Source organism: Crassostrea angulata, chromosome 10, assembly GCF_025612915.1.
Source record: "Crassostrea angulata isolate pt1a10 chromosome 10, ASM2561291v2, whole genome shotgun sequence".
In the NCBI taxonomy this organism is placed as follows: Eukaryota; Metazoa; Mollusca; class Bivalvia; order Ostreida; family Ostreidae; genus Magallana; species Magallana angulata.
This window is the reverse complement of record NC_069120.1, coordinates 1387687-1402692: the sequence shown is the minus strand read 5'-3', so window position 1 is coordinate 1402692 and position 15006 is coordinate 1387687. Positions and strand designations below refer to the sequence as shown.

At 33.4% G+C, this 15006-nt stretch overlaps 1 protein-coding gene and 1 long non-coding RNA gene across 4 annotated transcripts; both read right to left on the bottom strand.

Annotated features, from left to right (window-relative positions):
* Positions 1–2434: 2434 nt before the first annotated feature.
* On the bottom strand, positions 2435–3258 carry LOC128168032 (uncharacterized). 2 transcript variants are annotated; one of them, XR_008241288.1, is made up of 3 exons: positions 2991–3258; positions 2792–2857; positions 2435–2479 (listed from the first exon to the last, which is right to left on the bottom strand). It is a non-coding gene; the product is annotated as an uncharacterized LOC128168032 (long non-coding RNA). The 2 variants fall into 2 exon arrangements; XR_008241287.1 differs by having other exon boundaries at positions 2435–2857.
* A 1859-nt stretch (positions 3259–5117) lies between these two features.
* On the bottom strand, positions 5118–7862 carry LOC128166404 (noggin-2-like). Of its 2 annotated transcripts, none has more exons than XM_052831547.1 (2): positions 7469–7862; positions 5118–6540 (listed from the first exon to the last, which is right to left on the bottom strand). In XM_052831547.1, exon 2 carries the CDS (start codon positions 6530–6532, stop codon positions 5792–5794), a length of 741 nt encoding a protein of 246 aa, XP_052687507.1. In that variant the 5' UTR covers positions 6533–6540; positions 7469–7862; the 3' UTR covers positions 5118–5791. The 2 variants fall into 2 exon arrangements, with proteins under 2 accessions (XP_052687507.1, XP_052687506.1); XM_052831546.1 differs by lacking the exon at positions 7469–7862 and adding an exon at positions 6808–6915.
* Positions 7863–15006: the final 7144 nt, after the last annotated feature.

The following is a 15006-nucleotide window of genomic DNA, read 5'->3' as shown; positions in this document are numbered from 1 at the left end:
CCCCAAAATACAAAAAAAAATCGTATAAAACAATCAGGAGCATACGTCTTTCTATGAACGTAAGCATGCTTCAGAAATGATACTCTAATATATTTGGTGTAGCATTCACCTTAAAGCACAATCAAATATACGAAGAAGATTGGATGTGTATATAAATTTACGATTATTTGCAAAAAAGTGTAAACTTGGCATTCGCAGATAATTACTGGACTTTTAAATATGAGAACCTGAGTGAAAGGCAGTGATGTTCAGAGACAATTCGGCGGTATGCACATATATAAAAAGCCAATGGAAGCTATTGTATGATGAGACTTAAAAACTGTGTAATCTTCTACAGAGGAATTCGTACGATGCAAGCCTCGTCAGTCAAACAATGCTGGAATTTTAAGTAAACAAAAACATTACAAAATCACAAAAAACCGAACACATTGTAAATAACTCCAACACAGCGTCAAGCCCTCCTCTTCTAATACATATCAATCCAATACCTCTTCCCCTTCACCTCCCCCGTAAGCACTTACATGCGCGGATCTAGGGGGGGGGGGGGAGGGGGTTGTCAGGGGAGTCCGGCCCCCCTGCAAATTTTTTTTTGATCAGTGCATAACTTATTAAACGACGGTTCCATTATTATTACAGTATATCTACAATCTGTTATGTATGTTTTTTGTTTCGTTTATGAGCTGTTAATATTGTTGTTATATATGTTGTCCGATTTTTTTTTTCAAAATTATTCTTTTACATGTAGATGTGTAGCTTTTTGTATATAATTGTTCTTAAAGTTTAAAGAAACATCGCAGATTATTATCCTTGTTTGGATTATTTCTTTCATGAATGAAAAAGAAGATTGATAAAAAAAAAATAGATGTTAAATCTAGGCAGAATTTTTGTTGTTGCAAAAATAATCTTGCAATTGAGTCGTAAAGATTTTCCAGAATTAAAAAAAAGTATGCTGACACGGAGTTTGAATTTCTTTAACATCTCGCGATTTTTAAAAACTGCAATAGTGGTATACTGAAAAATGCACCAGTCTTTATAAGAAATGAATTGCCACAGCTAACATGCTAAGAATTTCGTATTTGTTATCGAGAAAAAATCACGATAAAGCTTTGCTGGGAAATATCTATAGTTACATGTTTTAAAATATAGTCTAAATATAAAATGATATCAATAGATGGCACTTGTAGATTAAATATCTTTTTCTGTGACAATGTAGTTTGCATTTTGTTTTAAAATTAATTAATACATATAACTATAGAATTTGATAATTGCGTGGACCCTGAGGTCCACGCAGAAAATATATAAGCGAGGTTAAACCGGATGCTATGGGGAAAATTCAGCCTGCGCATGAGCTAGCCTGGTTCCTGTGCGTAATGGAATGAGAGTACCAATGCACCGGATGTTGACATCAGAGAAGTGTTAATACAAGATTGAGCCGAGCAGAAAAAGGTAGGGCTTAGGTGATTGGCTGAATGAGTTGTTGAAATAATGATCATTTTAAGGTAAAATTATCAGTGTTTAAATTAAATGATGAAATGAGGAAGTACTGCAGAGAGTAAAGAAATTAGAGGGGTTAAAGTGGGAGGTGGGTGTCATTTTAGAGACTTGGGTTAATTTGCTGCGGATCACTGTAAGTTGTAAACAAGTTCAATTTTGACCTATAAACGCCATGGGACCATATATATTTCTTGTGATTTTGTGTCAGTGCTTGGAATGAACTTTCAGAATTTACCAAGGATATGTCTGTAAGTAATATAGCAAAGTAGCTAGGGGTGTTTAGGTTAACATTGAGTTCTATGGGAAATTAATTGGTACTCTTTTTCCGGGTAGCTCAGGGAACCAGGCTAGCACACGTTTATCTGAATCGGGGTCGGGATTCCGTGCCATATGCACACATAAGTTCAAAGGCGCTGTAATTGTTAAGTTGTCGGTAAACAGTACAGAAACAAAGTATTCCTTTTAAAGAAATGATTGGCATGTGATATGAACTATCGGTATTATGAAATAAGTTAATGTTATGCCGACAATATGCATCAAATAGCATAATTTGCAATGTTTTGTTGTTTTACGAATACACATGTAACTTACACTACTTTTATAGTAGGCGAGGCTAGAGAGCTTCCCGATTAAATTTTTTAAGCATTTAAGTATGATTGAATAATTATGTCACTGTATAAAAGTTTAAATCTCAAGAAAAATGCTTCAAAATATGAAATTTTTAATTTACGCAAAGCTGTCACTGCATAGTTAACAAAGTAGTGCGAATCGTAATGTGTGTGCAAATAGTAGAACTCACCAAATGCCTGATATTATACATGCAAGCTTCATTCATAGATAAATCATAATTATTTTAGAAGTATGAATCCTTTAAATTCTGAGATAAAAAGTCAGGGCTATACATACATGTATATGTTACGGGATTTAAATACTGCACACGTGTATCGTAACAGATTTTATTGTGATGATCGAATGAGATATAGTTCTGAAACATACACAAACGTACATAAACATACACATCACAAGACAACACAAACACATATATCAAGTACAATAGCTCCATTTCATAATTCAATCACATTTACTACTTTAATGAAATGGAAAATAGATCAAATTAAAATCAAATCAATTGTTCATATTTCACCATTATTATTAAGAATAATCAATATGTAAATTTATCACATATATGCATAATTATGACTTTTAGATATAAAGGTCAAAATTAGTATAGACAAAGTTTAGACAATTTGGACACCACATACATTTATATGTTAGTCACACAAAACATAGATCTTACCAGATATATGGTATCAGAACTTATGCATTGACATCGCTGTATTAATTACTTGCTTATGGAATGACTCTACAAATCAACCAAATAAATAATTGATTACTGATAAAATAATTACTTTAATAAATAGCATTCTTACCCTTTATTTTAATTAATAATTTATTTATCTTTCACACAAGTTAATAAAGTTAATAAACTCTCTTACTTTAGGTCTTAGTCCCAAGTCTGTCTTGAATATAATAATATAGATATATCAGACCGCTCTCAACAGTAGTCACTGGAGAAATTAAATCAAACACCCCAAAATTACTCTACCTTCAAAGAATTCAACCTTTAACCTTAAAACCAACCAACCAAAGTTAAGAATTACTAGACCATGAACAACAATCTCTCTACTTTATATGTATGGAAACCCATAAGTGACTTTACCAAATAAATAACTTGAATATAACTGTATAATACGGAAACATACAGCAGCAATATTGGATTTTGTAATAAATTCACCTGAAGCGCTTCTGATGAAACAGAGATTGTAAATGAGAGTTCAGAATCATCTGATCCAGAGGAATCTGAGGAAGAGGAATTTGAGGAGGATGATGCAAATGAGGCTGATGTACCGAGAAGATCATCACGGGTAAGGCAGAAACCTAAATGGTTGACTTCAGGTGAATTTATTACAAAATCCAATGTAACAGTGCAGAAAGATTGGACGGAGAAGGCAGATTTTATCTTAAACTTCATCCAATCTACGAGAAAAGCTACCATCTCAAAAAACACAACAGATTTTGTTATAAAGTATGTTTTAAACAACTGAGTAACTGATTGAAAATTCCAGAATGAACATATCATGTTTTATTTCAGCTTTGTCTATGCATGAATGTCATAGATCTGTGCGACTGAATTTAACTTTATATACATGTATAAAGTTAAATAAATATATTAAAGTTTGTGATAGAACAGGTTGCAAGTTATTTTAATTATTGGTTGTTTGAATAAATTTATTATTGCTGCTGTATGTTTCCGTATTATACAGTTATATTCAAGTTATTTATTTGGTAAAGTCACTTATGGGTTTCCATACATATAAAGTAGAGAGATTGTTGTTCATGGTCTAGTAATTCTTAACTGCAACCTGTTCTATCACATATACGTAATGCAACGTACAAATTAAGTGGTTAAAAGCAGAGGGCTAGAGTCGGTGGAATCTCTGATAATCGTAAGGCTTTCACGTTTTCGTGGAAACACATGCAAATGGTCCACGTATTGTAGTCCTTTTTTAAAGGACAGCAACTTGTATTTACCATTCTTGATGATTTCGTTTTTACATGTATTTTGCTTTGTTGTGTACACTTATCCAGCGGTCTTACTAATTACCTTATAACCAGCGGTCATACTATTTACCTTAATATATCTTCGCGTTTATATTTTATCTTATTCTTCTATGATACTTTTAAAAACCAGATCTGTCCAAATCTGTAGTCTTCCAACGCTCGGCTTTCTCTCGCTAGAGGTTATGTTGAATTGTTTACGATCTATGCGCATGCGTTGGGGAACTTGAGGCGGAGACAGCAATACATGTATATGTATGCATCTTCAATTGCCACACATAGCATAGGCGTCGGAACCGGGGGGGCTAGGGGGGGCTTAGCCCCCCCACTTTTTTTGCCAAGTTATACCTAACCATTAGAAACATAGCATGATAGAGGGTTCAGCCCCCCCACTTTTTCTCGCAGGAAAGACTATTGTTCCTAAATTTACGTTGAAAGATTGAGAAGTTAGATTCAGAAGCATAGTAGCCCCCCCCCCCCCCCCCCCCCCCCCCCCACGGATTAGGAATTTCATGATTTTGGAAGAAAAAAAAATATGGGTAAGTAATTTTTTTTTTGAAGCATAGGTATACTACCCCCCCCCCCCCCCCCCCCCCCCCCCCACGGATTAGGATTTCCATGATTTTGGGAGTTACTTTTTTCTCAATATTTCTGAGGATTAGTCTAGCCCCCCCACTTTCAATTTGCTTCCGACGCCTATGCATAGGATCTAAATTAAGTTGTGATTGCAGTAATTTTTGTCAAACCGACAAAAGTATGAAGTATAGAGGTGATTATATATTTGTAGATATTACAATGCATAATTTTTGCTAAATTATATGCATTGCATTAAATTTTTAATGAAGTTCTGGAAAAATAGTCATTAAATGGTATTTGTGCAAAGCGCAAAAATGGACTGTATATATCTAAATTGAAGGACAACCTACATGTGAATAAACTTTAAAACAACACATGACCAAGCTTTATTTACCTTGGATCTTTTGTACTGAAGTGAAATTTCAAAATCACATTTTATTGAATTTTAATAAATTATTACGAGACAAATAACGACGAAAACATAACAAAAAAAATTAATATATTTCTAGAAGCATCATATAATGTTGAGGACAGTTTAAGGGTTTTCACATCAAAAAAGTAATTCGTAAAAAATATGACTTGTATTACTGTGCATTTAATTTATCTCACAAAAGGAGAATTTGATTTGTTTAATTGTAATTACGCTGAAACTATTTACCAACAATTATCAATATAAGATGTCCTTTTCATGGTACAAGTAACACTGTTTATCTAAGCGCAGAGGAACTCTACTGAAATACTCTCAAAAATCCCAATTATTTGTCTTTCATCCAAATGCACCAAACTTTGGTATGTGGATATCCATGTTTTACAGAAAGTTCAGAAGCTTGAGTCTCTGCAGTATATTACACATACTTTCAGTATAGATACACTGTCATTTAAGTCTGTTTTCTTCTGACACGCCAATCCTGACTTATCTTCCGAGTTCGCCATGTGCTTTGTAGAACACAATTCAATGTATATTTTATTTTCATATTTCTTGCAGCATTCCCGAGGCCTGACAATTGTTAAGAATCGATTAACGCATACCAGACCTCATGCGGCATCCCGCTGGTCGTCAGCACAGGAAGCACTGTTACACAAAACACTGACAGCATCGCCGTCAGCACGTGCAAAGGCACTCAGCTGTGACAGGGAACGGTACCTTCTTCCATCTGCATTTAACGCCAGGAAAACGGTTCTTCTTCTGTCGATCTTCAGGCTTGTTTTTCTTTTTCTGCCGTTTGGATCCTTTCCGTTTCCTCTTGCAGGTCCATTTCAGCAGCTTGATGACTTTACTCTTGGCCGCGGAACAGTACATTCCCGAGGGGAAAGAGCAAGACACCTCAGTATTACAGGAACCTTGCTTCACCCACCGGGGCCAAAACAGAATGCTCAAATCCTCCCACTTATAATTAACCTTGCAAGATCCATAGCTCATCATTTTCCTGAAAAATGACACAGTTTCGTCCACGATATCAGTCGTGTTTTCAATCTGAAATTTGTAGGACTTGGTAAAGTTCTCGATATCTTGTAATATCTGCAATCTGACATAGTTCGGGCCGATAACACTGATGTCCTCGCTTTCCTCCGCTGGTTCATCAACAGACATCCAGAACTTGTCAAAGTCATTTCCTAGTCTTCTTCTCAACCTCTTTTCCTTTAACTGTTTTCCTTGCGGAACATACTGCATCAATACTGGAAGTCTTCCGAACGGCGGGATCCTAATCACGGGTTTCCCCGTTTTGTTCAGCAGAGACTGTTGAAACTGGAACTTGGAAATTCTAGAAATGAGGTCGGAGTCCCCATTAGATTTCACCGGTATGGAAATCAGCACCAACACCGCAAGGTATATTCCCGCCATTGTCAGTCCTGAAAAAAATCCAGATATTAGACGTGAGTGTTTCGACCCGTCCGTTTATATACAAACACTCGTGTACTAGTGTCTGTCACTATCATTAACTTTCTTATTATCACAGAAAATGACGGCTCATGTATTGCTTTACACGGGCAACACCCGTTATAATTACGATACTAATATTGAAATTCCATCTTCGTTTCCATTATTCAAAAGGAAATATCGGCCCAAAGTTAATCGTTAATAATTGGCTCGCCTTAGAGAAAACAGCCATTCCATACCATTCTGCGCGTGGAAATAAATCGCCTTCATTGTAGAACTCCGGGTCGCTATTTTATATACCCACATCAATTAACATTAATACGCAGATTTTTGCAACGCGCGTGCATGCGATATAATTAGTGCGGCAGATCAAGCAAAGACAGAAACGAACAGCAAAAGAGAATCTATTTTCAGCCTCCTCTGTCGTGTTTTTAACATACTTCCTTCCCTTGTTGAATGTGTTTTTATATATAACTAATAAGCTGGGTATGGAATTCTATTATTCAAACTGCAACGAATGTAAAAAAAAAATACATCTGCAAATATCGAAATTGATTTTTTTATCGATCTAAAACATCAAATTTCTAATTTCAGATTTTTCAATTGAACCAAGTTTTTTAAAAGTACACACTAATCCCTTACCTGTTATTTACCTGAGACATATATTTACACTTGAAATTCTATCTAAACGCCTTTAATTTTTTTTCGAATTATAGAAGTCAAATTAAAAGGATACATATCATCAATAGCGAATAATGACGCCCAAAACTCATAAGTCGTGGAAATACTTTGGAAAGTTTGATAAATTACGCGTGAGCGGAACAATGCGGCCCCATTGTTTGAACAAATTAGAAAGTCACCCTGGCGTAAGACACAAAGGAATCAAAAGAATATACTCACTTGTTATCCCGACAACTCCGAGACGAGGCTGATGTTTAATGCATACCGCGCTAGGAGTACTGTGACAAAAATGCCCGATTATCCCGTTTCGACAGAGTTTGGCATACTTTGTGATGACTTGCAGGACATCACGTACATTCCTAACAAACGATCAATTACAGCGCGCTCTGATTAAATGTGCAAAGTTTTTCAGCACATAGAGGAACAAAAACATGTATTATGCGTTATCTCCGGCGATTGAAATCAGATTTGCCTAACAGTTACATTGAGCAATCAGTTTGAATTAATATCTGTGGATAAAGTCAGACAATGTCACTGCATCATGGGATGATGAACGCTGTCTGATGACGTCAAAGATAGACGTCAGCCCATTTCACTTAATCCCTTAATTTTACCCATTTCTCTGTTTTGTGAGGTCTTTATTTTGTAGTAAACCCCTGGCAGTTCTGCATTCATTGCTGAATTCCCAAACAAGCGTCCTATATGCTGATACCGAGCGAGGTCTTTGACAGCCCTGACTTCCGTACCTATGTTTTGAGACAACCAAAGTATTTACTATCAAGGCTTATCAATTAAAACTAAACAGATAACGCCACATAGAGTCGTTCTATGAATACAATCATAAACAAAATCTAACTTTGTGTAGAATGACCTTCACCCAGAACGTCAAGATAAGATCAAAATAAAACACACAGAGAGACAACGAGGTTACACAGTCTTATCTAATAGGTCAATATTTGATTGGGAATGAACTTGTCATCATGATTGAAACAGACCGGAATTCGAAACTGTGGACAGGTTAGATCGTACTCAGAATTGGTCTACTCATTAAATGACAATGACTTCAAATGACGTTAAATGACGTTTATTAAAGACAACGTTGTATACATCAGCCTAATATTTTTTTTAAATGAAAAAAATGCATAGAAAAACAATACTTATACATTGCTACCGCTCTCGACCGCTAACAACTACGATAGTCTATATTTCCGGAATACGCATGCTCCACTTCACGGCCGGGCATTCTGGAAAAACTACTGTAGATGGACTGTACGATGACAATTTCGTTTTGTCATAAAAAAAAAGATATATTTTTCTAATCTACACCTAAGAAGACAATAAAAAAACTTAGTCCATATCCGGTATGATGCCAAGTAAATCTAGCTTTCCTAATACCGCCTTCCTATACACACTTCAGAAAAAAAATCTCAGCAACAAAAATAAACAGGATACATTTTCAGAGTATGTCCAAAAAGCAAGAAGCAACACTTACCTCACACACTGCAGTACCACACTGACATTTTTTTTTGACGAAAAAAGTCCAATGTTAAAAAATCTTGTTCGCTATTATATAATTTAGATCTGATTGTAACGCTTCATTTGATTGGCTAAACAATTTCATATATTTACATTCCAAATATTTTTTGCATGTAAAGTGTATGAAAAGCTACTGCAGTTATTTAAGAAATAAACAACGTTATTTAGTGAACATGGCGTTATATTTGCATTTCCATTGTTCTTTCCCACTGTAAGCCCATACGGAGGAGCTGCAATTATTTAAGGAATGAATTCAATATTTATTTGTTTTATACGATATAAAATGGTTTGGGGCAGTTTACGCTTTATAAACCGCGAAGCGGTTTATAAAAAAGCGTAAACTGTTTCAAACCCTTTTATATCGTATAAAACAAATAAATATTGAATTCATTGCTTATAATTTAATTTTTTAAATCTTAATTGTAGATAAAAACGGTCATTTGACCTTTAAAATGACATTAGATTGTACAAAATTCAAACGTAACGTCAGGCGTATTAATACATTTTTGACGTTAGTCTTACTATGACGTAGGCAACATTCTTTATACGATATAAAATAATTTTTTAGCCAATCAGAAAGCGCGTTACAACCAGAATTAAATTATTTCTCTATAATCGCAATTGCTCTGTCAGTATACTATGACGTCATAAAGGTGTAACGTTATATATACTTTTCCATGACGTTATAGATTTAACCACTATACGATACATCATGTGTTTTTCTCCAACTCGATTAAAATTGACGTATTTACATGTAATATTAAAACATGTTTTTGATAACATTTTAAAGGAATTACTGTTATAACATATCATTGATTCTGTTAACAAATCTATGTGAATTAAAAAGATACATTACAGTCTCAATGTTTACTTTTGATGTAATAGCTAAATGTCAGGTCTAGGCTAATATAGGGTATTTGCGAGTGGTAAAATGCAAATATAAGTAATAAACAACGATTATTTAGTGAACATGGCGTTATGAATAGCAACTGCTCTGCTGGCATATTTTCCATGATGCGCTAGCGCGCATCATGGAATATGCCAACAGAGCAATTGCTATTCATAACGCCATGTTCACTAAATAACGTTGTTTATTACTTTTAAATAAAAATGAATAGCAATTTAGTTTAAACTCAACTTGTATCTAGGCCAAGTTATTATAATTAAAATCGGTGTATACAATTTGAATTGTATATCATTTCATCAAAGTGAAATGATCGCCAGAATACAAAAATGGGCCCTTGTAACAAAAATCACAATGACCTCTCAGAATGTATGGATGCCGTTTGATTTCTGTCCTTACATATTTGAAATATATCATATCAATTATGAATATATCAATGATTATTTTATTTATTAATTACATTTTTAATAAATGTAGCATATTCTAAATACCGACATACCGTATATATCTGTAACCCTGTATAAGGCAAAAATTACGGCATGAGCGATTTGACGTTATCATCAAGTGTAGTGCATAAACGATATTGCGGACTGAAAAAAAATGTATTAATGACCTTAATAAAAAATAAATTACATGTGAAATGTTTCATCGTGACCTCTCTAAAAATGACTGACCACGTTAAGTAATCAAAAAGGCCCGCGTGTTAGAAATATCGTTATTTTAGTGTAACCGTGAAAAGGTGTTAGCTGATTTCACGCAATTATTGTTGCATAAAATGTGCAAGGTGTAATTTTGTTATGTTTGAACACATTCTTAAATTTAACCGTTGTAAATTGTTGACATTTGATTGAAGATTATTGACATGCAAAAAATGACGTCATAATCGCACATAATTTCAAACGGCGAGGAGTTTCCCGAAAGTGACGGAGTTAGGGGGCTATGCGATAAATGCCCCAACCCAGGTTATACGAGTATAACTTGGGTAGACATTGAGTTCATTTCTTAAGTAATTCCTTTAAAATGTTATCAAAAACATGTTTTACTATTACATGCAAATACGTCAATTTTAATGGAGTTGGAGAAAACACATGATGTATCGTATAGTGGTTTAAGAGTAAAAATCAGCAAGCATCGAGCATTTTGTGAAAAAAATGGAAAGTGACATAAAAACAATAATGATAAAAACACATATAAAGATAATCAGAATGAAGATTGTATTAAAAATATTTGGGTAATTTTTTTTTATTCGTGCTGTTACTATGGAAACCACGTGCTTTTAGACTGACTTATTTGTACTTCATTTTAACATGAAAATTTTTGTATATACAAATACAATATTATGTTAAATCATCTTAAAACTCTATCAATAATTTTTTATACTACAAAACACTTTGCTGTAATTTAAACATCATCAAGAATTTACATTTCCTTCATTCTTTGATATTTAAAAATCTATAACGTCATGGAAAAGTATATATAACGTTACATCTTTATGACGTCATAGTATACTGACAGAGCAATTGCGATTATAGAGAAAAAATTGCAGCTCCTCTGTATGGGCTTACAGTGGGAAAGAACAATGGAAATGCAAATATAAGACTGTAGCACACACAGGGTACTCGAAGGTTAGAATGACTAGTTTTATTATGGCGTCACAAACGTTGAACGCTGTAAAATGCAACGTCACAAGCGAGAATCAAAGTTCACGCTTGAGGCTGTTACAGTGGCTCTTCCATTAATTTGAACTTACCCTTGGGATAAAACAGAGAGTTTGACGTTTAAATCACATTTGCAGACAAAGCAAAAAGTTTAAAAAAAAATGTAAATATAAGCATTAAATCATTATTTTTTGAAAGATATAGTCTCATAACTGCAGCGGTGTGTGCATACCAATGTTCATAACGCGCTAGCGCGCGTTATTCAATTTGTATACACACACCGCCGCAGTTATGAGACTATATCTTTCAAAAAATAATGATTCAATGCTTTAGGTCAAGATCTAGTAAATGAAAGGTGCCTACAGGTTTATGATATTCAAGACATAAATTCTTTTAATGATGCTTCATAACAATATCTTTGTTTCAAAGGGTGTAATGGGGCTTAAATTTTTAGTAAACACAATGAAAAATCATGTTTTAAACAACCATTTTCTATGAAATATGAAGGATAAAAGTAACAAATCTCGGAGTTTTGTCCTTTTTTTACAAATAGAATATATCTAGATTGCCTACAGTCTCTTCAAAAACGGCATTAAACAAGCTCTTGGCCTACTCTTTAAAATGATGTCAAATTAAATATAGGTACCGGGATTACTTTTCCCGTGATTAAATGTAGAATGTAGAAATATTGTTTTATTTGCTACATAATTCCTTTAAAGCCGTAAAATACGGGAAAAGATTCATCTAATCAATTATGACGTCATAATAGTTCTAGCACCAAAAAGACACTCTGGAATCATTTACTAGATCTTGACCTTAATATATATCGTATAACATAACTTTCCTACGTCATACGACGTGCGTGCGATATGTATTAATCCGCATGACGTTACGTTTAAATTTTGAACAAATTAACATCTTTTAACTAACTAATGGGCCCTATTTTCTGATTTTAGTAGTAAATAATTAAACTATTAGGAATAAAGTTATGTTATCGTATAACATAGGTAGAAATTAAAGTCATTCCATAGGTAAGCGTGGTAAACATTATTTTCTTTTGTTCCTTGTTGTTACTACTATTAATTTTTTTACTTGTTTTATAAATTTTATGTATTATGTGACTTTTTAAATTTGTTCATTTATGCATGCTATATATAAACGGTTATTTCCCATTTTCCCACTTAACGCTTTGATCATATGCAATTTCTACATATATTTTTTTAATGTTTAATTTTTCTCTCGTTTCCTTTTTTATAAATTTTACAAAATGATGAAATTTTGATAGCAATTATAATTGTTTAACTCAACCTATTCTAACCGAATGCAAAATTAGCTTGGAGCGAAATGATGGGAAGACATAGAACTTGCGTGTACCAGTATATCATCCATTTATCTACTAGGCCAACATAAGAATTTTTAACAGTAATCAGCTGATATATCACTGTTTACACTGAAATAGCGAGTACTTATTACACGTAACACACAGTAAAGTGATTGGTCCACCTCTAAAATCGCGGGAAATAGCACGCGAGATCACTGTCATCGTGCATTAACTTTCTTTTGCTTTGTTTACGTTTCTCGACACAAAACGAAGAAAGGGAGGCTTGTAGTATATCTTTTGGTTCTCACCAAAGCTTGCACCATATTCGGAATGTTTCTTTAATCTTACGGAGCCGTAAATAACGATTGAAAGATCAGCCATTTTGGCCATTTTTGGCAAAGCCCTACGGGGACCAGTGGAATGCTGGGATACTGCCAAAAATATTTATTGATAAATCTGGTATGCTATGTCCCAAAATATTTACGCAGAACATTTTTTGAATTATTCTATATTTATATATACTTCAATTTTCAAATGGTGTCATTCAAAAGTATGAAAAAATCACAAGAGTTATCACAGTGGGTCTGTGATGATGACAGGGTTTCGAACCAATCATTACAAAAATGTAATTTCATATACATATTTTTTTTTTAAAAATAGATGGTGGCTTTTCTTCTGAAGCTATAACTAACAAATAATTATATACAATACTCTCCTGTTTTTCAACCTGCTGTCCGGTCAATTTCTCATCAAAATTAAAGCGATATCGTTTATTTTGTATTTATTTTGTTAGTACTATCTCATTTGTAGACATCCTACATGTACGTAAATATGTATGGGGCAATATATAACACGTATTCCAAACGAAACAAACGTAGACGTGATATGTATATATATATCGTATAGTACAATTCAATTTAAGTGAATCAAACTTGGATAATGACTACTACCTACAGGCTATCAGAAATATGATCTGTAAACTTGGTACGTTGACACTATTTCATTCATATCATATCAAGAAAATCTATCTTTAGTACAGTGAGGTCTATAATTTTTTTCATAATTAGTATTGTAGGGTCAATAAGAGAATTTATAGAACGGTCATGTGACAGCAATCAGCCAATCATATGCTTGGAAAAAATACGATATTATAATAACAGGTTTATCCCTATTGCACAATTTGTTAAATAAATTTGGTATGTCAAAAATGTCCCATAGATTTAGTTTGTGGCCCCACAATCTGCAAACATGAAATGCTAATGTTAGCCTTTCAATTTTACGAAACGATATATCAAGTTGATTTGTATACAATAATCAATAATATTTATTCCAACAGTACATGTTAATCATCCATATCGTGGCAAAACGACGTGCTATGTTGACAATATCATATCATTTTCTATTTGGTAGATTTGAAGGCAACCCACAGGCATGTTGTCGAGATATCTTTTTTTTCCATATAATTCGCAGCCGTACATGCGTGTTTATATCTTTATTTTTCCTCACATTGTAATTGAATTCATTTTTTTCAAAATATACTATGCTATTAGTACGTATATTTTTGCTGCAAACCATTTGCATGCTATGTTGTTGATATCTTTATCATTTGATCCGATATTGTTTATAGACATGCTTTAGTATGCCATAATACACCATTGATATAATAATTTTACATACCAGTAAAATTATAACATTATTTTAAAAAGTTACAATCTTAGTATATTAATCTGATGGTTAAATTAATACAGTTAACGTAAAACCAATGATTATTTTACCAAACTTTCTAGCGCCAATACATGTATATGTTTCCCGGTCTCTTGTCTAATTTACTTGTTTTTAACTAGAATCACAGGGGGGCACCTGCTTGTGAAACATGCTATGTTATTCACTGCGCGAAAGCTTTAAGGTTAATTGTGTATGAATAATTATTGTTAAATAAGTTTATATGCCCATTCTTCTTAGAATTTGAATAATTCATAATTTTACCATGTCTGTAAAAAGAAAGCCTTAAACTCCCTTTCGTTTTTTATCTGTCAACAACGATTTTCTTTAATATTAATTAAATCAAATTGTTTGTCATATGCATACAAAATAGGTAATCATTGAACATTATCTTTTGTAATTTTACAAAAAAAAGTTCTCTTTCTTGTTTTTAACTTTTTTGTTTTTGTTACTTTGCGTCATAAATTTGAAAAATTAATTACATGTTTATGTCACCAGGTAACCTTATTACTCATCGACAAAAAAGATGAAAGAAAGGTAGAAAGGTTCAAGAACAGATTGACAAGTTTGAGGGACAAGTTTATAACAATCTTTGACAATGCTATCAATGATGAAA